The following is a 24488-nucleotide window of genomic DNA, read 5'->3' as shown; positions in this document are numbered from 1 at the left end:
ATGTGCATCACTTTTCCACACTAAATTTCATCTGTAATTCAGTTGCCCATTCTCCTAGGCTCACAAGGTCTTGTCTGCAGTTCCTCACGATCTGCTGTTGTTTTAACAATTTTGAATAATTTTGTGTCATCTGCAATTGTGATCATCTCATTCGTTGTTCCCTTTTCCAGATAATTTATGAATAAGTTAAACAGCATAGATACTGGTACAGATCCCTTGATACTCCACTAATGACCTTTCTCCGTTTGAAAAACTGACCATTTAGTCTTGACTTCTGTTTCCTGATAACCAGTCATTATTCTACCATAGGACGCTGCATCATGTCATGACTTTTTTGATTTCCTGAGGAGTCTCTCATGTGGGAGTTTGTCAAATCCTTTCTGAAAATCCAGGTACACTATATTAACCAGCAAAGCAAGTGAAAACTATGGTACTGAAAGATATGAATAGGAAAATGACTACCTTTTTAGGGGATCACCCTTCAATTAGGGTGAATTAATGCTTCTATTTCTAGTACATCAGTCTTTCCTATAAACCAAACCTAAACACAAAGTGCCACTGGTTGATATTGTTAATAACCAAATCTGAGGATAGTGCAGGAGTTGGGCAAGAAACTTTCAGTCAAGTTATTGCTAGATCATTTGCCCCACCTCTGTGCATTCTGGCACCTAAGCAGTAAGCTGTTGATTCAATACATCACTCCATTAACTTATCGGTGGCTAGCTACCATCCCACATTACTGAGTATACTGTCAAGTCACTAAGAAAACATTTCAAGCACACAGGACCTGGTTTACAAAGGGATTTCTCCTAAGCCGGAACGCGGTTTATAAATTGGATGATGAACTGAGGGCAATCTGAATTTCAGAAGTGAATCCCTGCATATTTTTTTTTTTTTTGTGATTGTTTACTCGCGAGGAAAATGAAAGCGTAATGAAGGGACTTCGGCTTCGTTCATGCTCCTCTTGAGTTCTGCAGGAAAGTACAGCAAATTGTGACCATATGGCTTTAAGAGGAGGCCCCCTCCATTCCTCCCACCCTCTCTGAAGGCTGGGCCCGAACAGGCTGCAGGTTAGGCTGCGGCTTCCTGCCTATCTCTATAACTTTGTGTTGCTGCTGCTGGTTGTTAGGAGAAGGAATGTGGAAGTCAGCCGTGAGCTGGCTGGTGTAGGCTGGAGGGCTGACAGCTTTATTTTCCCCTTGTCCCTTGGCTTGATTTCTTGCATTAACAAGACTTTTTGGTGCTGCTGCTGTACTGGGTTGTTTTTTTTTTATTTTTGTATTTGTTTTGTTTTGGGGTTGGGTTTTTTTTTTGCTGTTCTCCAGCGAGATCTGCGAATAGACAGGCCGTGGACGGCGAAGGTTTCCATGCTGTGGATTGCCGATCGCAGCTGCTGCTGCCGCGGTTCCCTTGGCCCGTCTGTTGCCACCATGGCTTTTTTTTTAAAAGGACTTGAGTGAAAGGGGGAACCTGTCAAGATGGCAGCAGCAGGAGCAAGGAGGTTATGCATCTAGTGTATGCACCTATCAGCAAAAAAAACCAACCCAATTCTGAGATTTCTTTTTGCATATTTAAATGTGCTGAAAGACTGCTGTGATATTGCATATATTGATATTTTTAATTTCCTATGAAGAAAAATATAGCAAGGAGTTTTCTCTGGGGGGTTTCGGAAAGTGACGTGAGGATCCGTGAAAAATGATAGTATTACATAGGCTGTTTGTCAGCCCAGTCTGTCTTTAAGTCCATTGCAACAAAGTAATCCATGTGATTCCAAGAGGCAGAAACTACTTACTCTAGCGGGACGGAGCCTTGCATTTTATTCATGGCTCGGGAAACCTAAGAGTGTGCTGCAGTTCGGAATCTGGGGCTGGACAGTACCCAGTCGGGACTTTCTTGCCAATGAAAGTTTTCAGCCACACGGAGGGGTGATTATCCACCCAGTCCCCACTCCTGCTTGTTGCATTTCTCCTGCGAGTAAAACCCAAGGCCGATCTGCAGCCGCGAAGCGCACTATATTTATTGCCGGGGCTTTCGAGGAAGGACTCGAGAAGGAATCTTTTTTTTTTTTTTTTTTTTTTTGTTCATGGGATTTGACATATCGTGCGCCTTTCACTTTGTAAAGCCACCGGTGAGTACACTTTGCTGTTTGCGCTCTCCCTGACCGGGATCGTGCCCAATAAACCGGGCCCCCCCCTATCGCTAGATTTACAAAGATTAGACGAATACAATCTCGGGGGAGGAGGAGGAGGAGGAGGAGGAGGGAAGGAAAAGCGAGCAAAGATGGCAGAAGCCTCCCCCGTCGCCCCCCTCTCTCCCCTGGACTTGGAGATCGACCCGGATTTCGAGCCCCAGAGCCGGCGCCGCTCCTGCACTTGGCCCCTGCAGCGGCCCGAGCTGCAATCCAGCCCGGCCAAGGCGCCCGGGGAAGCGGGCGACGCCTCCATGATCCCGGAGGAGGACGACGACTACGAGGAGGAGGAGGAGGCTGGCGGCGGCGGCGCCGCTGCTGCAGCCGCGGCCGCCGGCGGCCCGCTGGCTAGCGGGCGGCTGCCCGTACCCGAGGGCAGCGCCCTGCTGCTCTCCCCGGCTTCCGGAGCCGGGCAGTCGCCGCTGGGCACGGCGGGGCTCAGCGTGACCGTGACGGCCGCCGGCGGCGGAGGGCAGCAGCAGCCGAGGAAGTGCTCGTCCCGCAGGAACGCCTGGGGGAACCTGTCCTACGCCGACCTCATCACCCGAGCCATCGAGAGCTCGCCCGACAAGCGGCTGACCTTGTCCCAGATCTACGACTGGATGGTCCGCTGCGTGCCCTACTTCAAGGATAAAGGGGACAGCAATAGCTCCGCTGGCTGGAAGGTGAGACGGGGGGGGGGGGGGGAGAGAGGGGGGAGGGGGCGGGCAAAAGGCTTTAGGTTGGGATTCCCTGCCTAAAAAAAAAAAAAAAAAGCATTAATTTGGAAATAATAGATTCAGGTTTCTGGCATAGATAATCTCTAACCCACCCCCCAAGTTCCTTTTAAGAAAGAACAAAATGCGTGTCTGTTTGCAGCCTCAGTTGTTATTCCCCCGCGCCCCCAATCCTTTGTTTGGGAGATTTTGCTGGACCCGTTTCCATTCAACTTGTGTGCCCCCTTTCAATTTTTGACTGGTGGAGAAAGATGTGCGATCGGCCGCACATCTCAACGCAACGTGGAACAGCCACTCCACAATTTAAAGAGTGGAAGTTAGGGAATTTGTTTTATATAGAGATGAATTTGGGCTTAAAAAAAACCAAAACTATTTACAATACTACTTGCAGGCTAGAATTTTGGGACTTAATTAAACCTTATCCCAAAGAGCACTTTTTAAACTTCTGTGTTATTGTAGTGGGAAAAAAAAGCATCGCATAGCCTGCTTTCATTTCTGGAAAGCCAGATGTACATTCTCAGTAACTTTAAACCATTCTACTTTATTGAATAACTTAAAAACAATTCTTCTCAACGAATGTAAATATAGATCGGACGTCATGTTGCAGAAGCTTAATAGCTTTCTTGTGTGTGTGTGTGTGTGTGTTGGGGGAGGGGGGACAGAGAGTAGCATGAATGCCCCCTGTGCCAGGGACATCGTCCAACCCCGTTCTGCAAAAACAAAAAAACCCCAAAAAACTGGCTGAGGCTCGGGGTAAAGTCTTGTTAGGAAATCCGCCGCAGCTAGAACGCGCGTGTTATTGCTGCTTTTAATCGTTTATGGAGTGAATGGTTGATTTTTAAATTCCCAGCATGGCAGAACGGTTTGCATGGCCTATCAAACCCGATTGGCAATTTCCTTGGCACTTGGTGGTAGGAGACAGTTCTATAGAACAAGCAAGAAGGGTGGTAACGTTTTTAAGATTAAAGTGTGCAGAAGAGCACCCGTGGGCTAGGAAAGTTGCCAACTCCCGATTCTTAATCTTGCATAACAGCCCTCCCCCACTGCCCACCGAGATCCTCCAGTTAGAAAAAAAAAAAAACCCAAAAAACTAAACTAAACTCGCCTTGTGTTTTGTTCATGTCTTTTCATTTATAAACGGGATGCAGCTCAAAAGTCTGCCCTTCGTTTCAGTATGGCTCACATAGCCTGCTGACCGAATTCTAAGTGAAACGATTTAAAGTTAGGGGGAATCCATGGTTTTGCTGGGGAGACGGACTTGCAATTTAGGCTTGTAGTTGCCCTTTTGACTCCTTCCTCCTGCCCTTAGCTGGGATGATCGGTGCCTCCTGGCTGCTGAGCTTTGAGGCATCTCCCGGCAAGAGCCGGAGCCCGTAGAGCCCTGCCTGCCTCCCTCCACCACGCCTCGTGTGCCTGGTTGTAGTTGGATCCTATTGGAAGTGCATTATACGGGGAGGGGGGGAGGGAGAAAGCCAGAGTTCTGTTTACAAACATGTGGCTTGCTGCTGTATGCCTAGAAAGCTGACCGGGGATGGGGAGAGATCCGGAAGGGAGGGGGCAGAATGGATCCTGCCACAGCTCTGGGCTCAGGATGACATCAGGTCACCCACACTTTCAGTTCTTGCATGAGTGTGGTACCATAATGCTTTAACTCTTTAGCTGCTGAATTTCCCAGGAATTGTGGTGGGTTGATTTTTTTTTATTTTTTTTTAAACACTGCACGGGTTTCATCCAGCCATATTGCAGGAATATTTGGATCATAAAGTAGTACAGTATAAGTACTGTAAAGCTGTGAAGTGTTCATTTCAAGGACAAAGGTTCATTTGTAGGACAAACCGATCCAAAGATAGCATTAAGAAGATTGTATTTCCGAGGGCACTAGGCTAGCAGTCTGCCCACCTTTGCAAGGAACTGGCAATAATAGAAGGTAATACTATTGTGTTACTATATTATTCCATGTGCACTGTAGTCAGTATTTTCTTCTTCTGTGAAATCTTTCTTGGGAGAACCTAAATGAAAACTTGCAATCTATAAAGGCAGGGAATGGTGAATAAGTAACAACATACTTCACCGATCCATGCGTGTGTCATGTCTTTTGCTTAAGTAACATTTTTATTATTTCGCATATAAAGTGATAATGGCATCAGTGAACCATTAGCAGATTAAATTAATATTATAAGCTTTAGTGTTTTTCTTGGGACTTGTATTCTTATTGAAATCAGGCTTCAGGAAGCAGAATTTTCACAGTTAGATGCCCAGGCAGTGAAGTGATAGGGATCTTTGTGATAGACCTTGTGGGCCTGTCAGCCAGTAGCATAGCATGAAGCTCTTTTCAGAAATCACTCCCCCACTCTTCCCTCTATTATTTTATACGGATTGAAAAAAAAAATTGAATAAAGGTCCTATTTGTGCATCATTCACATCCTGTGTTTGACACATCACCAGAATATCTCCAAAATGCAGATTCATGATGTGAAATTGTTTAGTACTTATGCATGCTTTCAGAAGAGAAGTGCCAAGGAAACTCAGCAAAAATAGAACTGGGTGCAACTGGAAGGTAGCAGGGCTGGCAATAGGGCAAATGGCGCCCTGGGTAAAAAGTGCCCTCCCCTGCCCGATAGCACCTCCCCCCAGGCTCCTGTTCGGCCACAGTGGGAAGGGATCCACCGTGGCCACTGAGCCTCTTTGGCCAATATAGGATGGGAATCGCCACAGCCATGCCGCCAAGGGATGTGTGATGCTGGCACTTTCCATGTTGCCCCCCAACTCACAGTGCCCCAGGCGACAGCCCAGCACACCCACCCCAAAATCTGGCCCTGGAAGGCAATAATCATTGTGGCAGAGATCATGTCTGAGACCAGCTCACAATTAGATTTATTATCTGTGTGTGTCAACTTTACCTGTGTATGTTTATGTGTGTATATATATTATAAATACAACCTTATTTATGATGGAACAAATGAGATGAGATCTGAAATATTCTTAGGCTTCCTGATGTTTTCATATATGCATTGATCTATAGCATGCAGGGTTAAGAATCAAGAAAACTATTTACCAGCAGGCGTTGACTTTTAAAACTGAGGTGTGCAAATATTTGCAAAATAGGTTCACAAACTTGGAAAAATTCAGTGGGTTTTTGAAAAACAAGAAGGAGGTTTCTTTGTAACATAGAAACATAGAAACATAGAAGTGACGGCAGAAGAAGACCAACGGCCCATCCAGTCTGCCCAGCAAGCTACGCAGTTTATCCATTTTTTCCCCCCCTTTTTCTCCCTCCCACCCGTCTCTATTGGCTTCCAGCACCCTCCGGCCCCAATTCCCTTCCACCCCTCCACCAATGCAGAGAGCAGCGCCATCCTAGTGAACATTCAGCTCAATCAGGGGATAGCAACCACCGCAACCAGCAGGCCACACCCCTGCCCCTTACCCACCCCTGTTTTGTTTGCTTGTTTGGTTTTTTTTTTTGTTTTTTGAGATGGCAGCCCTCCATCCTTCCGCTCCGTGAAGGTGGAACACCAACCACTGGCCACTGGCATCCCGCTCCGTGAATGCCTCTGTGGCTACTGCCGCTCCGTGCAGTGTTTTGCTGCCTGAAGGTGGAACACCAACCACTGGCCACTGGCATCCCGCTCCGTGAATGCCTCAGTGGCTACTGCCGCTCCGTGCAGTGTTTGCTGCCTCCTCTCTATTTATGCCCACTAGACTTGATGGATCCACAGTGTTTATCCCACGCCCCTTTGAAGTCCTTCACAGTTTTAGACTTCACATACTTTGGATATTTTTTACATGTCTTTAAAATAGATTCCCTAAATCAGCAGTTAAAAAATATTATGCTATTCCCCTGGTAGAGCGGGGGAGAAATTAGAAAATTCAGTCGAACTAGAGTACTGTTTCCCAACACTCTGCTGGAGGCAACACCTAGCCAGTTGGGTTGTCAGGATAGCTACAGTGAATATGCATGAGATAGATTTGCACACCCTGAGCCTCCAATGCATGCAGATCTATCTCATGCATATTCATTATGGATATCCTGAAAACCCTCTAGGAGAGGGCTGGGAAACATTGAACTAGAGTCAGGCTTGGAGCTTTACTTTAAATTCATTGCACATCTCTGTTCTAAAACAACTGAAGGTTCATTTTTTTAAAAGGTTTCCATGCATAAAACTGGTGTATACACATGTAAGTAGCGTGTACGCACATGTACACTATTTTGGAAACATCGTGCATAAATATTTAGAAAGAAGGCAAGGGGTGTTCTAGGGTGGGATTCAGAAGTACATGGGCAAGTTGTTATTTTGTAAGTGGCATACACTTCCAAATAGGTCCCCAGCCTCTGTGGCTGCTGTTTCTGAAAGGATGAAGACTATGGGGTGAATTTTAAAAGAGCTGCTTGCATGAGCAACTTTTATTTTAAAACCGGGAAAATATGCACGTACATGTGCATACATGCGCAACAGAATGCACAAAAAAGGGGTGGGTCAAGGGTGTTCTGGAGTGGAGCCAACATTTACACATGTAAATCTCAATTTTAAAACTGGCAAACGTAGCACACGTTGGGCTGTACCCTGAACGTGTTTACTTCTCATGCCACACTTTTCAACAACCTGCAGGACATAGATCAAGCCACAAATAAGATTTTTCTTGGCATTAAACCATCCCCTCTCCCACACTCAAAACCAGCCCCAAGTTATTACATATAGAAAACCCCAAAGAGAGCCTGCTTTCCAAAAATAGAAAGCCAAGATCACTCTTTGATGTGTTACAGTGCAGGTCCCTGTTTAAACTTTATTTGAAGAAAACACCAATCTATTGGCATTCGTGTGCCTTTCAACAATACTATTACAAACAACATATTATCAACTTTAATATTAAAATCGGGCAACTGATGAAAATAATCTGATGAAATTTTAATGCTGCAAAATTGAAAGCATTTTGCAGCAGTAGCCATCGCAAACCAACAGTGAACCAGAAGTTGACTTTTTCTTTAACTCGTCGAGCAGACTAACTGAAACAGTTCTTTTCATAAACAAGGCTTCATGCAAAGGAAAATTACAGTTCCAATGACCTCTCGCTGTACTCCTATTTTCCGACAAATTTTTTTGTCACTGATCTTCCATTACCTCCAGCAACCTTGATAACTCATTTGCCACTATGTGGTAAACGCTCCAGAAATATTTGGGCTTCTTCCTCTGACTCAAAAAGATGTGCGGTATTTTGGTGCCAGACTCGTAAGCGTGCTGAGTACTGCAGTGCAAAGCAAATCTGTCTGCTCACCAGAGCTGAACACACCGACATGAATTCTTTCCTCAGTGACGAAACTCAAGGAGAAAAATCCTGGAACAGTAGCATATGCTGGTCAAACATCCGGAGCTCTTCATTTTTATAATATGCCTGCATTATCTCCAACTTTTGTACATAGTTCAACCGCTTAAAAATCACCACTCTAGGCCTGGTTCTTCCCACTGCAGTTCCCCACTCTTCTTCAAAAGACCCAGTTTCTTAGCCAGCCCTTGCTCAAGGTGGGATTTCACATTTTTTTTCCTCAACTGATTCAGGGATGCCCACTGCTCTCAAATTATTCTGCCTTGAGTGGTTTTCTAAATCTTCAAGCTTTTCCAATTGGTCTGTTAGCAGCTTTTTCAATTTGTGGATTTTTGTTGCGGCCGCCATTGAGTCATCTTCCACCATATTGACTCCCCCCTCCACTGCATCTAAATGTGCTCCGTAATCAGCAATCAAATTTTGTACCTCAGCAATTTGGGCCAAAATTGCTTCAAATTTGCTGCTCAGTGCCACCACAACCGCCTCAGTAAGTACAGCAACATTCTCATCTTTTACCATTAGCGGCATTGCATTTTCCTTTGAGGCAGCCATCTTGCTCTCAGATAAGCACGGCTTCTCTTTCTCTTTCCTGGTGATTCTGGTGGATATTACCTTTGGCAAATGCGTGATAAATCCGTCCATACATTAGTAATATAGTCAATACTTGCAGGTAACCTGAGGAAATAAGAGATTTGACCGTGATGGCACTCGATATTCTGGGGATGACACCCAGAGCCTGAGATCAAGCGTCCATCCGGGCACACCGCATCACGTGATCCCCCGCATGTTTACTTCTGCTCTTTTTCAGGGGCAAGTCAGAATAAAACTTGATATAGCCAAAAATTGACTAGGTGATGGGGTCTGGGTAAACTGGGAGGAGTGCAGGCTGAAGAACCAGCAGGGTCTGGATGACCTACAGGTAGACTGGGCAAACTAGTTTTAAAATGTGCTCACTTGTGCCTGTAAAAATCGGCAAGTCCTAAGGAAAGATATTTAAATAATGTTTCCTCGCATAACTGCTTAATATTAGTAACACGTGTTAGGCATATTTTTATTATACACGTGCACTTGCGTGGACAATTTCAAATTCTAGCGAATGTGAGCTCACGCCCACATACATGCTTATGTGGATGCATGCATGCTCCTTTTAAAGTCACCATCCCTCATGTATAGTCATTTTTGTTGTTGGTCATAGCACTATTTTGGGTAAAAATATTTTGCCCTTGCATGTCAGGCCTGAAAAGCTATTAGTGCAGGTGCAAAATCAGCATGGCCTCGGTTCCAATGAGCTTAATTCAGAAAGAGAAATGGAAAAACTTGTGGTTCCTTCATCTCCAAGGCAGGAGAAATTGATTATCATCTGGGAGAAGGGTCGGTGCAGAAATAACACGTTAAAGACGTTTCCAAAAGGGGGAGAAGGCGCATGCTTTGCATAGCCCACTGCTCAGTCGCCAAACAGTTTCAGCTTGACTATGGGGTGCACGCATTCTACCCAATACATCCAACAGAATGAAGGCTGGTTCTTGGCACATCGCTTTGTTTCCCCTGGAAGGAGACCTCTGTGGTCAAAACATGGCTTCCTCAGGGAACCTCCACCGTAAGCGCCTGCTGCATGGAAATAATGTCAGTGTTTGGATTTGAGAAATTTTTCATGGGTAACTTGTTATAACTTTGTTGTCATTATGACACTTTGAGGACCACTGTAGAGTTTTGAAGGGTGATTCCAAGGCTGGTCAGAAGACACTTTTTAAATTAGTTTATCAAAACCTGTTGCACTAAGCAGAGCTCAGCTGGAGAGAGCCCTGGAAGAAAGAGATGGAGGCACTGCTGTAGGTTTCTTTGATGCATTTTGACATCATCAACAAGACACAAGGGGGCTGAAGACTACCATTAAAAACTAATACCAGAAGCTGGTTGTTTTATGTATGTTTTATTACAGGAGTATTACTTACAATGTTAATTGGAGGGCCAGTCTGGCGTTTCAGTGATAAGTGCTATGGACTTCTATATAGAGGATGTGGGATTGATTTTTGAGCCAGGTTTCTGCTCCCAGGCCCAGTTAGAGCTGTGGATGCTATGAAAGTAGTGCCCAGAGCCCCTGGAGAAGGAGAGAGTCCCAATCATTGCATAATGGCAACACTTAGCAGCTGGATTTATGGCTCACAATTGCAGGATTCTGGAAGAAGTCCTCTTACATCACTTCTGGCTGAGGACTCTCACTTCACTGTCTGCGCTGGGTGAAGTGGGAAGGGGATATTAATGAAGGGAAACCCCCCAGGTAGTTGGGTGCCAGAGGCCGATTCTGACTGAGTTGGAAATCCAAAGGAGTGGAGGAAACTGACCAGTCAGAAAATGTAATGAATTGAGATAGAGACCTTTCAGGCCGATGCAATACCATGCGCTCAGGCTAGGGCACAGGTTAACCCGCGGTTGGACGCGCGTTTTGGACATGCGTCCATAACCCTATATGCAATAAGGGCATTAGTGTGTCCAAAACGCACGTTCAAACCAATGCATAGCTAATAGTGCACATCACATGTCAATGCCATGTTGATGAGGCCATTAGCTATTATCCCCAACGTAAAAATATAACCGTGCACCCAACGCACACATTTTAACCCTCAAAAATTGACGCCAGCCCTGGAGCTTGCGTTAAGATTTGAGGATCCCCAAACGTTGGACTGGAAAACAGAAAATATAGCTTTTCTGTGGTTTCTCTGACTTAATATGGTGGCAATATTAAGTCGGAGGAACCACAGAAAGCGACAATGTGAAAAACAAATGTGTTGACGGCAGTCGGCTCAAGCTCGAGTGTCTGTTTTCCTAACCCGTGCACAGCCACTTCTAGACACTTTATGCTGAGGAGGCGCTAGGGATGCACAGTTTCCCCTAGCGCCTCCTTTTAACGCAGCGGCTCAGTAGCATACTGCATCATGCGCCTGGGAGAGGTGGATGGGCGCACGTCAGGAAAGCTGGCGCTCAATCATGAGCACCCATGTTTTGCGCTGATATTGCATTGGCCTGTTTCTGTGCGTTGCATGCGTATTCATTGTTTACAGCACAGCTTCTAGCACTGCATAGTCTTGCACAAATACAATGCTATGATTAGGTGCAGGCTTCTTAGTGTGTTTGGCCAGCTTTTTGTTTTTTTCCTTTGGTGTTTTTTCCATAACAGGTACATTTTTTAAATAACTTTAATCAGCAACACGGGTTTCCTGCTGTGTCAGGTCACTCTCAGCAGCTTGTGGAAAAGTGGTGATTGTCCAGGAGAGAGCCAGGATTTCTCTGTAAACTCTCCAGCTGTGTGTTTCATTTTCTTTCTCTGTGTCTTCCCAGCTGAAGTTTGCCACGGGTACTTATGCTGAGATTTCGAGAGGCATGGTGCAGACTTTAGCTTCTGGTTTTTTCCCTCCATCTACCCTCCTCTCTATTTATTTATTTAAAACATTCTGTGCCACCTAGTCAAAAGGATTGTAACTGTAGGGGCAGGATGTTGGCCTATTCCACGGATGCGCAAATGGGGGGAGAGGGTGAAGGATCCTGAAGTGGGGGTGTGCTGACTGGCTGATCAAGGAAGAATAATAATGGCTGCACTGTCCAGTCTCTGAGGTGGAGGCACTGCAAGCTCAGGAAAGAGGGAGCATAGTGAGGTCATTGTAAGCATGCCCTGGCTTATCCACCTGCCTTTATCAGCAGGCCCGGGCAAAGACCTGAGTCCCCCTGTGGCAGGCCTGGGAGAAGAGCTGCTTCTACTGCAGCGGGGCCCGGGAAAGATGCTGCTTCAGCTTTGGGGAGCCCAGACATGGGGAGTAGCTGCTGTGGTAACTCCACCACCCAGAAAAATCTGCCTGCCTCAGACCCCAGCCCAGGAGGTACTCCTGATGCTGCCAAGGCCCTTATCCAAGGAGAACAATCACAGCTGCTTCCTGTCCAGGGGAAAGAGGGATGAGATGGGGAGGGGGAGAGTAGATGGGGGAGAATAAAGGCAAAAAGGGTAAAAATAAGCAAAACATGACAAAATAAAAAAGATGAGCAAACTAAGAAAAAATTATAAAGAAAAATAGGAATAATTATTGAAAATGGTAAACAAGCGGGGCTGGACAGAGTTTTCCCCAGCTCCTAAAAATTTTGCCTGGCACCTAAGTTTTGAAAAATGTTCCACCCCTTACCATTTGTCTGTGGTGTGTGGCCTGTTTGTTCAGGAGTTGAGTGTCTCTCTCCGGGTCTGGGTCTGTTTGGGTGTGGAAATTGTGGTCTGTGTTTGCCTAGTCTTTGTGTGTGCGTGTTTGTGGTCTGTCTGCCTATGTCTCTCACTGTGTCTGAGTGCACTGTGTTTGTCTGGGTGTAGTGTGTTTGTGTCTGTGTTTTGGGTGTGAAATCTCTGATTCTGTAGGTGTCTGCCTGCCTCTGTGTCTCTCTAGCTGGGTGTGGGGTGTCTGCCTCTTGGGATCCATTTTTGTGTGTATGCTTGTATGTGTGCTTATGCCTTTCAGCAACCTGAAGAGAAACAAAATGGGGGCTTTGAGTCACCAGCTGGCAGTATGGCTCCCTGGTGGCTTGGCACCCGATTCAAGAGCTGATTGATTGGCAAGAGAATTTGACACCAGGCAAGGAATCCAGGCTCTATCTAGTTAACTGCTATGTAATCCAACTTGGGAGGACCCCAGCCAATTGCACGGATGGAAGGGGGGCTGCGGCTCAAAAAAGTTTGTTCACCCTTGGCCTGTTCTACAATGGAATTGCGTCTTCCAATACTTTGCCCTGTAACTTTTCAGCCGAAGTGACTCAACATCAACTAGTTTGAAAGGCCATATGATACAGCTATATGGAAATCTCAACAAGACAAAACCACTTTGATTCATTTGTCAAAGGTGACTCAAGGCTTGGCATGCATTATGAGAATTTTTGTTCCATTTCCACAGCCTTCTGCTATCTCAGGGGCTTCCTGGTTGCATTAGTTGGAAGCAGGACAGCAGGTAAGGAGAGGGCAGAAGATATGCACAAAACAAATCCTGACTCATAGACACTCAGAGGTTGATATTCAAGGAGACAATGAGCAGGTAACTTATTTGGGTAAAGTTGCATGCATAAGTCTGCTGCTGCTGAATATACCCGAATAAAGCTACATGCATAATTTTACCCATCTAACTTTAGGACAGTTATTTTTCCCAACCAGATTTATGGACTTAACTTTAGCTGGCCAGAGCTCAAGATCTGCATGATGTTTACTTCTTACATCTTATTTGTGCCTTTCAGGTGTCTGAATGGGCATCAGAGTTAATTTATTGTGCTCTTGCAGAGGGATACAAGCTATGCCTTACATTATAAAGGAGTTCGCCCCCCCCCCCCCCCCCCATACACACACACACACACTAAGATTAATAACGCTGAACTCGCCTAAAGAGGAGGCTGTTGCTTGGCTTCGCAGATTTACATTCTCTAAATAGAGACGCTTATTTATAATATCCTTCCTCTTTCTTCTCTCCTCTAGGGCAGTGGTTCTCAACCTTTTTCCTATCGTGACACACCTGACAGACCACGCTCATACGTGTGACACACTGCATATTACAATTCATGGCGGAAACAAAAAATAAAGGCCCAGTATTAATTTTATTGTTAAGAATGACACAAGGGAAAGATATGTACTCTGTCTGAACAGAAATTACATAAATAATAAACATCCATTCTAAAACAGCACCAGTTGTCCAGCACTCAAACAGTAACCACCTTACCTGAGAAAGGGCAACCCTGAAAATATTACACCAGGCCTTAAAACTCCAAAAGTCCTCCTATTAGGAAAATGGACTAAGCTAGGCTACTATACAGAAACTACACACCAGCAGGACACCTCACCTCAGTCACATGTGCAGACCCTCACCTAACAAAGAATAAAAAGATCATAAAGCATAACTAGAAACATGCAGACAAAAACTGAGCTACAAACTGCAACAAGCCAGAGAGACTGTATGCAGTGCAACAAAGGAAAAAGAGAAACTTCACCAGTCCTCAAAACAAATCAAGAAATATAAACTCAATAGCAGTAAAACCATACTAACAAAAAGAACAGATTATTTGAAAACAGCTGATGTATGGAATATTTAATAATTAAAAACTCATATAAAAAATTTCTCGATACCAATAAAATATTTCAAAATAGCAGACACAAAGACCCAATTATGAAAAGAAATAAGGATAAAAAATGCTTTGCTCTGCATACCTGGGAACATTTGATATCCAGGTGCCCTGGGATTGTTTTGAATTAGTAGGAGGAGGAATGGTTGCTTGCAACTTTCTCCTCTCTCTCAGTCTCACACAAGCTCTCTCTCTCACACTGGCTCTCAATCACATACATATAGAGATGCTTTTTCGCTCTCACTTATATAGGCTCTTAATTACACATTTACACACATGCTGTCTGTCTTTTCATGCTTACACACACACACTTTCAATCACACACATACATGCTGTCTCTTTCTCTGACACATAGATTCTCATTCACACACTTACATACATGCTTTCTCTCTTTCTCTCACTTTCACACAGGCTCTCAATCACATGCTCACATGCTCTCTCACCTACATCGGCTCTCATTCACAGACAGACACACATGCTCTCTCTCTTACTTATACACACAGGCTCTTAATCATACATACACATGATCCCTCTCACTTACACATACAGGTTCTCAGTCATCATTTACATTCATGCTATCTCTCTCACACACAAAGGCTCTCAATCACACACACATATTCTCTTTCACACAAACAGGTTTTCAATCACACACTTACATACATGCTGTTACACATACACACACACACACAGGATCTCAAACACATATGCTTGCTTGCTCACTCACTCACTCTCCCCCCACCAAACTAGCGGCAGCAGCAGCCTCCTCCATTAATAGCCCTCACGGCCTTGAGAAAGGAGTCACATCGGTTGCGGGGCCTGACGTTGCTCCTCTTCTGCTCCACACTGCGTTGCCATGCCTCTCTTCTTCAGGCCGATGCTGCCTGCACTGGCATGGTCTTGTCTTCCCGCCCACGCAGCCGCTGCATACCACTTCCTCTTCTGTGCCACAGGGGGTGGGAAGAAGAGACCTTGGCTCTCCTGCCGTGTTCCACCCGGGCTATCATCATTTTAAACCCAGGCAGAAGCAGGGAGGGGGGGGGGGGCAGCTGGGCCAGCGGGGGACCGGGAACAGTGGCGACACCAGCGAGTGCTTGGCAACGCACTGGTGTGTCGCAGCACACTAGTTGAGAACGGCTTCTCTATACATATACAGGTCCTTAGGTTCATCTCATGAGAAGCAGTTCAGCTAAGTTTAAGCATTCCTTTACATAAGAACATAAGATATGCGATAATGGGTCAGACCAAGGGTCCATCAAGCCCAGCATCCTGTTTCTAAAAGTGGCCAATCCAAGTCACAAATACCTGGCAAGTACCCAAACATTAAATAGATCTCAAGCTATTATTGCTTATTAATTATTAGTAGTTTATGGATTGTTCCTCTAGGAACTTATCCAAACCTTTTTTAAACCCAGTTACACTAACTGCGGTAACCACATCCTCTGGCAATGAAATTCCAGAGCTTAACTATGCATTGAGCAGTAGATTTTCAAAGGGTTACGCGCGTAAGATATGCGCATAACCCCCAAAAACCTACCCCTGTGCGCGTTGAGCCTATTTTGCATAGGTTTGGTGGTGCGCGCAAGCCCCGGGACGCGCATATATCCCGGGGCTTTGAAAAAGGGGTGGTCCGGGGGCGTGGCAGGGGTTGGGGTGGCGGTCCGGGGGCGGGGACGAGTGCTCCGGCATAGTGTGCCGGCAGTCGGCCGGCAGGCGTAACGCGACGAAATAAGGGAGGAGGGTTAGATAGGGGAAGGGAAGGAAAGGTGGGGGGGACCAAAAAAGGTTCCCTCCAGGGCTGCTCCGATTTCGGAGCAGCATTGGAGGGAACAGGGAAAGCCATCGGGCCTCCCCTAGGGCTCGGCACGCGCAAGGTGCACACGTGTGCACCCCCTTGTGAGCGCTGACCCTAGATTTTAGAACATGCGCGCGGCAGCGCGCGCATGTTCTAAAACCAGGTGCACATTTGTGCACGCCCAGTGGCGCGCACAAATGTATCCCATGCGCGTAACTTTTAAAATCGGCCCCTGAGTGAACAAGAATTTTCTTTTATTTGTTTTAAATGAGCTACTTGCTAACTTCATGGAGTACCCCCTAGTCCTTCTAGTTTAATAGTTTAATAGTTTATTAGGTTTTATATACCTACACATCGGACAAGCCTTCACCTCGGTTTACACAAGATAAAACAGGATCAGAAATACAATGTTCATAAATATCAGAGAGAGTAAATAACCGATTTACATTAAGCTGTTCAAGTTGTCTCTTCTCCAAACTGAACTAACTTCTTTAACCTTTCCTCATAGGGAGCCATTCCATGTCCCTTATCATTTTGATTGCCCTTCTCTGCACTTTCGCCAGTGCAACTATATCTTTTTTGAGATGTGACAACAAGAACTACACACAGTATTCAAATTGCAGGTTCACCATGGAATGATACAGAGGCATTATGACATCCACTCTTTTATTTGCCATTCCCTTCTTAATAATTCCTAACATTCTGTTTGCTTTTTGACTGCCACAGCACACTGAGCCGAAGATTTCAATGTTTTATCCACTAGGACGCCTAGATCTTTTTCCTGGGTGGTAACTCCTAAGATAGAACCTAATATTGTGTAACTACAGCAAGGGTTATTTTTCCCTATATGCATCACCGTGCACTTGTCCACATTAAATTTCATCTGCCATTTGGAAGCCCAATCTTCAAGTCTCATAAGGTCCTCCTGCAATGTATCACAGTCTGCTTGACATTTAACCTCTCTGCATAATTTTGTGTCATCTGCAAATTTGATCACCTCACTTGTCATACCCCTTTCCAGATTAATTATAAATATATTAAAAAGCAATGGTCCAAGTACAAATCCCTGAGGCACTCCACTGTTTAACTTTTTTCACTGTGAAAAAAGATCATTTAATTCTACTCTCTGTTTTCTGTCTTTTAACCAGTTTGCAATCCACAAAAGGATATCGCCTCCTATCCCAATGCTTTTTAGTTTTCTTAGAAGCTTCTCATGAAGGATTTTATCGAACGCCTTCTGAAAATCTAAATACACCACATCTACCGGTTCACCTTTGTTCACATGTTTATTCACCCCTTCAAAAGAATATAGGAGATTTGTGAGGCAAGAATTCCCTTGGATAAATCTATGTTGGCTGTGTTCCATTAAATCATGTCTATCTAAATGTTTTGTGATTTTATTCTTTATAATAGTTTCCACAATTTTTCCGAGCACTGAAATCAAGTTCACCAGTCTATAGTTTCCCGGATCACCCCTGGAGCCCTTTTTAAATATCGGGTTACATTGGCCACTTACCAGTCTTCAAGTACAATGGATGATTTTAATGATAGGTTACAAATTAATTGAAATAGGTCTGAAATTTCATTTTTTTAGTTTTTTTCGGAACCCAGGGGTGTATACCATCCGGTCCAGGTAATTTACTACTCTTCAGTTTGTCAAACTGGCCTACCACATCTTCCATGTTCATTGTGATTTTGCTCAGTTCATCTATATCATCACCCTTGAAAACCGTCTCTGAAAGTTATTTCCTTAACATTCTCTTCAGTAAACACTGAAGCAAAGACTTTGTTAGTCTTTCCGCGATGGCCTTTTCTTCTCTAAATGCCCCTTTAACCCCTCGATCATCTAATGGTCCAACTGACTCCCTCGCAGGCTTTCTGCTTTGGATATATTTTAAAAACGTTTTAATATGAGTTTTTTTTTCTACGGCCAACTTCTTTTCAAATTCTCTCTTAGCCTGTGTTATCAGTGTCTTATACTTAACCTGCCAATGCTTATGCTTTATCCTATTTTCTTCTGATGGATCCTTCTTCCAATTTTTGAATGAAAATCTTTTAGCTAAAATAGCCTCTTTCACCTCACTTTTTAACCATGCCGGCAATTGTTTGACCTTCCTTCTACCTTTCTTAATGTGTGGAATGCATCTGGACTGCGCTTCTAAGATGGTATTTTTTAACAATGTCCACGCCTGTTGCACACTTTTTACCTTTGTAGCTGCACCTTTCAGGTTTTTTTTAAACTATTTTTCTCATTTTATCAAAGTTTCCATTTTGAAAGTTTAGTGTTATAGCTGTGAATTTACTTACATTCCCATTCCCGTCATTAATTCAAATTTGATCATATTATTATCACTATTGCCAAGCTGCTCCACCACCGTTACCTCTCTCATGAAATCCTGTGCTCCACTGAGAATTAGATCTAAAATTCCTCCCTCTCTCATTGGCTCCTGAACCAGCTGCTCCATAAAATTGTCATGTATTCCATCTAGGAACTTTATCTCTCTAGCGTGTCCTGATGTTTCACTTACCCAGACAATACTGAAGTAATTGAAATCTCCCACTATTACTGCACTACCAGTTTGGTTAGCGTCCCGAATTTCTCTTAGCATTTTACTATCTGTCTCATCATTTTAACCAGATGGACGGTAGTATACTCCTATCACTATACTCTACCCCAACACCCAAGGGATTTCTACCCATAAAGGTTCAATTGTGCCGATCCCTCAACGTTGACAAATTACCGGCCAATATCCTCCTTGTCATACATTGCCAAGATCTTCAAAATGACTTCCTTCACTGACTGCAATAATGTACTAGACCAATATCAATTTGGTTTTTGCAAATTTCATAGTACTGAATTACTATTGCTCTCTAGTTTTGATATCAGAAGACGTAGTTTTGAACATGGTACTAGCTTCATTATGGTGCTGCTAGACATCTCTGTAGCATTTGACACAATTGACCATAGCATATTGCTAAACCACTTGAGTGCACTAGGACTAACAGGGAAGGTATTGGCTTGGTTCAACTCTTTTTTTTGTCAAACTGCGCTTTACAAGTTAAAATTGAATCGTACACCTCATCCTGGTAGACAGTTACATCTGGAGTACCCCAAGGCTCTGCATTGTCAGCGATGTTATTTAATATTTATATGACATCATTGTGCCCAATACTTGCAAATCTCGACCTTCACTATAGATTATATGCAGACGATATAACATTTTTCTTTCCTATTAAAACAACATGGAAACAAACTGAGCAAGGTTTTTCGAATTATCTCACTACTATTCAAAATTGGCTAGCTCAAAATAAGCTATCATTGAACATCCAAAAACCTGAAATAATACATCTCACGAGATTCCCATTATGCAATGCCCCATCTGAACTTACTATTAATGGTCAAAGTATTCAAATGATGAAATCTGTTCAAAATCTTGGCATACAAATTGATCCATCATTAAGCATGAATGTTCAAATTAAAAGTCTAAAGCAGACTTTCTGTCACAAATTGAAGCTGTTATGACACCTCAAGCCATTTCTGGATCCTATTGATTTCTGTACAGCTTTACAGACATTGCTATTCTCCAGTATAGGTTACTGCAATTCTTTATTCATTGGCTTACCTAAATATATTCTCCGCCCATTACAGATTATCCAAAACTCTGCAGCTCGCTTACTGACTGACACACACCAGTTTGTGAGCACGTTACCCCAACTCCACTGCTTACCAATAGCACTCAGAATTCAATATAAACTCGCAGCAATCGTACTCTCTCTCATAGATAATGTTCTATCACCATGGTTAAACACCATCATGGAAATACATTCCCCAGCGAGATCCCTCCGATCAGCAAATCAGAATATTCTGGATATCCCCGCCCCTAAAATCGCGCATCTGGACGAAACTAGGGAAAGAGCACTTTCAATAGCAGGTCCAATCTTTTGGAGTTCGTTACCGAATGATCTGAGAAACCTAAAAGATCGTAGGTTTTTAAAGAAAGCTTTAAAGACTTTTTTATTTAAACTTGCTTTTAATGTCTAAATACAGGTGTATGATTGTTTGACTACTCGCTGCTATGCAATTTTTATTTTATGTGACTTTGTCGCCATGTTTTAAAAAAATCTGTGAATGTGATATTGTAACCCGCCTTGAACATAGGAAGGGCAGACTATAAAAGTTTTAAATACCGGTAACTAAATAAATAGTTTCTTACAGGATCTTTATCCTGTTGGACTCTATGCCATCCTGGACATAAAGCGCCACTCCACCATCAAGTTGTTCCTCCCTATCATTGCAATGTAATTTGTACCCCAGTATAGCACTATCCCATTGGTTATCCTCTTTCCACCATGTCTCTGAGATGCCAGTTAAGTCTATGTCATCATTCACTTCTATACAATCTAACTCTCCCATCTTACTTCTTAGACTTCTGGCATTAACATACAAACATTTCAATGTGTGGGGTTTTTTTGTATTAACATTCTGCTTTTCAGTTGACAGGGATAAGGTGGAATCTTTTAGCTCAGGTGATTCTTTACTTATAGGCACTTGGACTACTTTTCTTATTATTGGAACCTCTCTGTTGGGATGCCCAAACTCTAATGCATCATTAGTATCCTTTGAAGATATCTCCCTCCGAACCATGCGCTGCTGAGCGACTGTCGGCTTTCCCCTTTGTTCTAGTTTAAAAGCTGCTCTATCTCCTTTTTAAAGGTTAGCGTCAGCAGTCTGATTCCACCCTGGTTAAGGTGGAGCCCATCCCTTCGGAAGAGACTCCCCCTTCCCCAAAAGGTTCCCCAGTTCCTTACAAAACTGAATCCCTCTTCCTTGCACCATTGTCTCATTCATGCATTATATCTTGTATACCCTTCTTGACACCTCAGGCCAAAAGTTCATTCAAAGTCTTCTGACAGCAGTTGTGGTGCAGAGACCTGCTGTGCTGGGGTCTATTGTTAGCAGAAGTCCTCCTCCTGTGGAAAGCCACGTTTATTGCCTTTAATGACAACACTGGCCCATATTACCTCAGGGTCTGAAACCTTCAGTTTGGAGCAAGTGATAGGTCTCTAATAACCAGGCTGATTTTATGCCTCTTCCTTGCAAGATATGCAGCTCTGTATTTTAGATTCAGAGCATACTTGCTTTTCAAGAGAAAATAATTAATTGCTATGTTAACTGACATGAAACATCTGAAAGTGAGCAGTGTCAAAAGGTGAGAAAAAAAAAGCATTTCCGCTTTTGTGATGCTCTATTTTTTGTTCTAGGGGTGAGGCAAGAGATTAGCCTGGCTTCTAACGTGCTCTGGGTTTCTCTGGGTTTCTCTGGGTTCTTCACTATCCCTCTTCTTGTAGTGTTCAGATGAAATTCTTCCCATGATCCTTTGAGGGACCTTTGTTTACAGGACAGAACAGATTGATTCATTCCATATTTTGGGGAATACCAGAAAGTTAGGGAACAGGCAAGACTGTATGATGTTTTTCTGTAACTGAGCAAGCAAGAAGAATAAAGTGCTGTGAATGGAATGAAAGGATTCTTCTGCCTGTGTGTGAAATCTCTGTATAAAGTAGTGTGGCTGTTACGATAGTCCACTCGAATAAAAGGAAATAAAGGTAAACTAGAAAATAAAGTGATAACCTTTTATTGGACGAACTTAATATATTTCTTGACTAACGTTTGGGAGCTACCGTAATACTCCCTTTTTCAACTCACACAGACACAAAATCAAACACTATAGATATGACCAACATGAACATTGCATCAATGACTTTTTGATCAAGATAATTAAAGACAAATTTATAACAATCCAGGGATGTAAGACTTTTTTTTTTTAAGGTAAAGTGATCAGAATTGACAAAAAAAGGACTCAGCAAAGACTTGAGTTTCTTAGCCCATTGTGATCACTTATCAACTCTCTCCCCCATCCCCGACTCCTCTACTCCTTCCCACTATCACTGGAATGCCTTTTATGATTCTTTCATATTTTCTGACAATTGTCACCATTTGCTCATTCTATTCTGACCTGAGGAAAGGAGTAATAGTTCCTGAAAGCTAGTCAAGAAATGTATAAATTAGTCCAATAAACATGCCTCACCTTATTTTTCTTTTTTTTTTTTGTTAAATAGATTTCACAGAAATAAATATGAATGAACTCTCAAAACAAGGATGGAACACTTGTCTCTACTATTATAGGGACTTTCCATTTGCTATCATTTACACTCAACAGTGCTGCCCATCTTCAAGGGTAACGCACTAAAAGGAACTTCATCTGAAGCAATGTGCAGATAGTTTGCAGCAAGAGTATGAACGAGGGCAAGGTGAAATGGGAAAGTAGGAAAGGTATCAAGGGAAACAAATTCAAATGTTGTAGAATACATCAAAGTAAGGGGGCTGTTTACTAAACGTTTTCTCTCATTATGTGTCTGTGGGGAAAATGCTTAGTGAATGACTCCCTAAGTGAAAAATCAGGCTACAACTGGAAGGACAGAAACAAGTGGGCATTTATCAGGAAAAAATATCCTTCCCTTTCTCATGTAAGAAAATGTTGGTTAATTTTGTGTATAGAACATGGTGAAGTTTGGTTAAGTTCGAGACTTAGCCAAACAAACTGTGATTTTTAAATTTCCCACCAAGTTCATCGGGTCCAACTTATATGGCTAAGTCATTATTTAGATAAAAACTTAGCTCGTTAAGTAGGAGTCATTCAGGGCAGGGCTGATTTAGCTGGATATCCAGCTTTATCCACATAAGTCTGGTCATACCACAGAGCAGTAATAAAGTTCTCCGGATAACCTTGATTTATCTGTGCTGCATCACTGAATATCTGGTTCAAGTTATCTGGATAATTTACCCAGATAACGCAGCAGAATATGGATCTAGTCTGGCTTGATGCATATTTAGAAATCTGGGCAGGAAAATATGAAGAGAAATATTGTGGAACATTTAAACTCTGAAACTGAGAGGCCCATCCTGTCTGTTTTGTCTTTTTTTTTTTTTTTTTTTTGCAGTACTGCAGACCTCATTGGTCTCTGGCTGTGCCCTCACTTCCCACACTGCTAAGGAGCCTTTGTACTTATCCCTAGCTTTCTTGAATTCTGTTACCATTTTTTGTCTCCACCACCTCCCCAAAGAGGTTGTTCCATGCATCCGCCACCCTATCCATGAGGAAATATTTCCTTATGTTATGCCTGGATCTTCTCCTATTTGAGCCTCATATCATAATTTCTTGTTCTAGAGCTTCCTGCCCACTGAAAAATATTTCGCTCTCGTGCATGATTATTTATACTTTTTGATGTAATTGAATGTTTCTATTGCATTTTGTCCTCTAGGAGGATACATGTATTTGGGATAGCAAGAGCATGGAAAATTGTGCTCTCCCTTGTTACATCCTTCTTTTATACTTAGAAATTCTATGTTTCTTTGCTCTCAGCAGGGAGAGGTAAAGGCCCCTCTCACATTGCTTGGCTGATGTCCCATGTAGGAAACATACAGTAACCCCTTGATAAATGCTGAGCACCCTGAGTGGCTCTGTCTGATAACTGGGGAGCCTCAGGGGTAGTGTCAGCTGCAGTTTAAAGCTGCATGTGTGTTACTATGCAGAGCTCAGTAAGAAGCACGGTGCTGTGCTTACTCATTCTCTTCCTATATCTGACCTACGAAGCGCTAATGATATACAGAAGTCCATATTCAGCTGCTGGCCAGATAGCAAAGTTAGCCAGATAAACGTACTTGGCTAACTTTGCAAGAATATTAAGCAGCATGGGCATGCTGCTGGATATCCCTGGCTGTCTCAAAGTTAGCAGCTAATTTTAGGAGAGCTCTTAGGCTGCGTTAGCAGAAAATCAGCGTTTGTCTGTCTAATTTAAGCAGATAGCTGACTCTTCCCCAGAATACTATCTGGCTAGCTCAGGGCCGGTCAGCACGGTGGGACTTTCAGATCCTGCCACATGTCCAGCTAAGTCTGAACTTAGCCAGACAGATGGCACTGAGTATCGGCCTCGTATTATTGTTCTCCTTTCTGAGGCTGGGTGATCTCTCCTTTTAGAGCACTGAACAAGGGGAGGTTATTAGGCATAACATCAGATCCCTCAACCACTGAAGGAGGAATATTTCAGAAAAGAAACATTTAAAGCACCAGGGGTCAATATGAAATCAGAGGGTGGGAGTCTTAGAGGGAATATGAGGAATTACTTCTTTACAGAAAAGGGGTAAATATCTGGAATAGCCCACCACAGAGGTGGTGGAAGCCAAATATGCTTGGGGCAGATCCCAATGGCAATGGTAAGGGCAAAAGAGAGAAGAGAGACTGAGTAGGATTTACAGTGACATAATAGTTAAGGGGGG

General features: G+C 43.5%; 1 protein-coding gene across 1 annotated transcript in view; it reads left to right on the top strand.

Moving 5' to 3' along the window:
* The first annotated feature begins 1129 nt into the window (after window positions 1-1129).
* The window catches only part of FOXO3 (forkhead box O3), a 256259-nt gene continuing 232900 nt past the window's right edge, over window positions 1130-24488 (top strand). The window contains exon 1 of the mRNA XM_029595304.1: window positions 1130-2853. Coding sequence (XP_029451164.1) covers window positions 2281-2853 — 573 coding nt within the window. The 5' untranslated portion in view covers window positions 1130-2280. The remainder of the gene's footprint in view (window positions 2854-24488) is intronic.

Source organism: Rhinatrema bivittatum, chromosome 3 (assembly GCF_901001135.1).
Source record: "Rhinatrema bivittatum chromosome 3, aRhiBiv1.1, whole genome shotgun sequence".
Lineage (NCBI taxonomy): Eukaryota > Metazoa > Chordata > Amphibia > Gymnophiona > Rhinatrematidae > Rhinatrema > Rhinatrema bivittatum.
The sequence above is the reverse complement of the archived record's forward strand: the minus strand, read 5'-3'. Positions and strand labels throughout refer to the sequence as shown.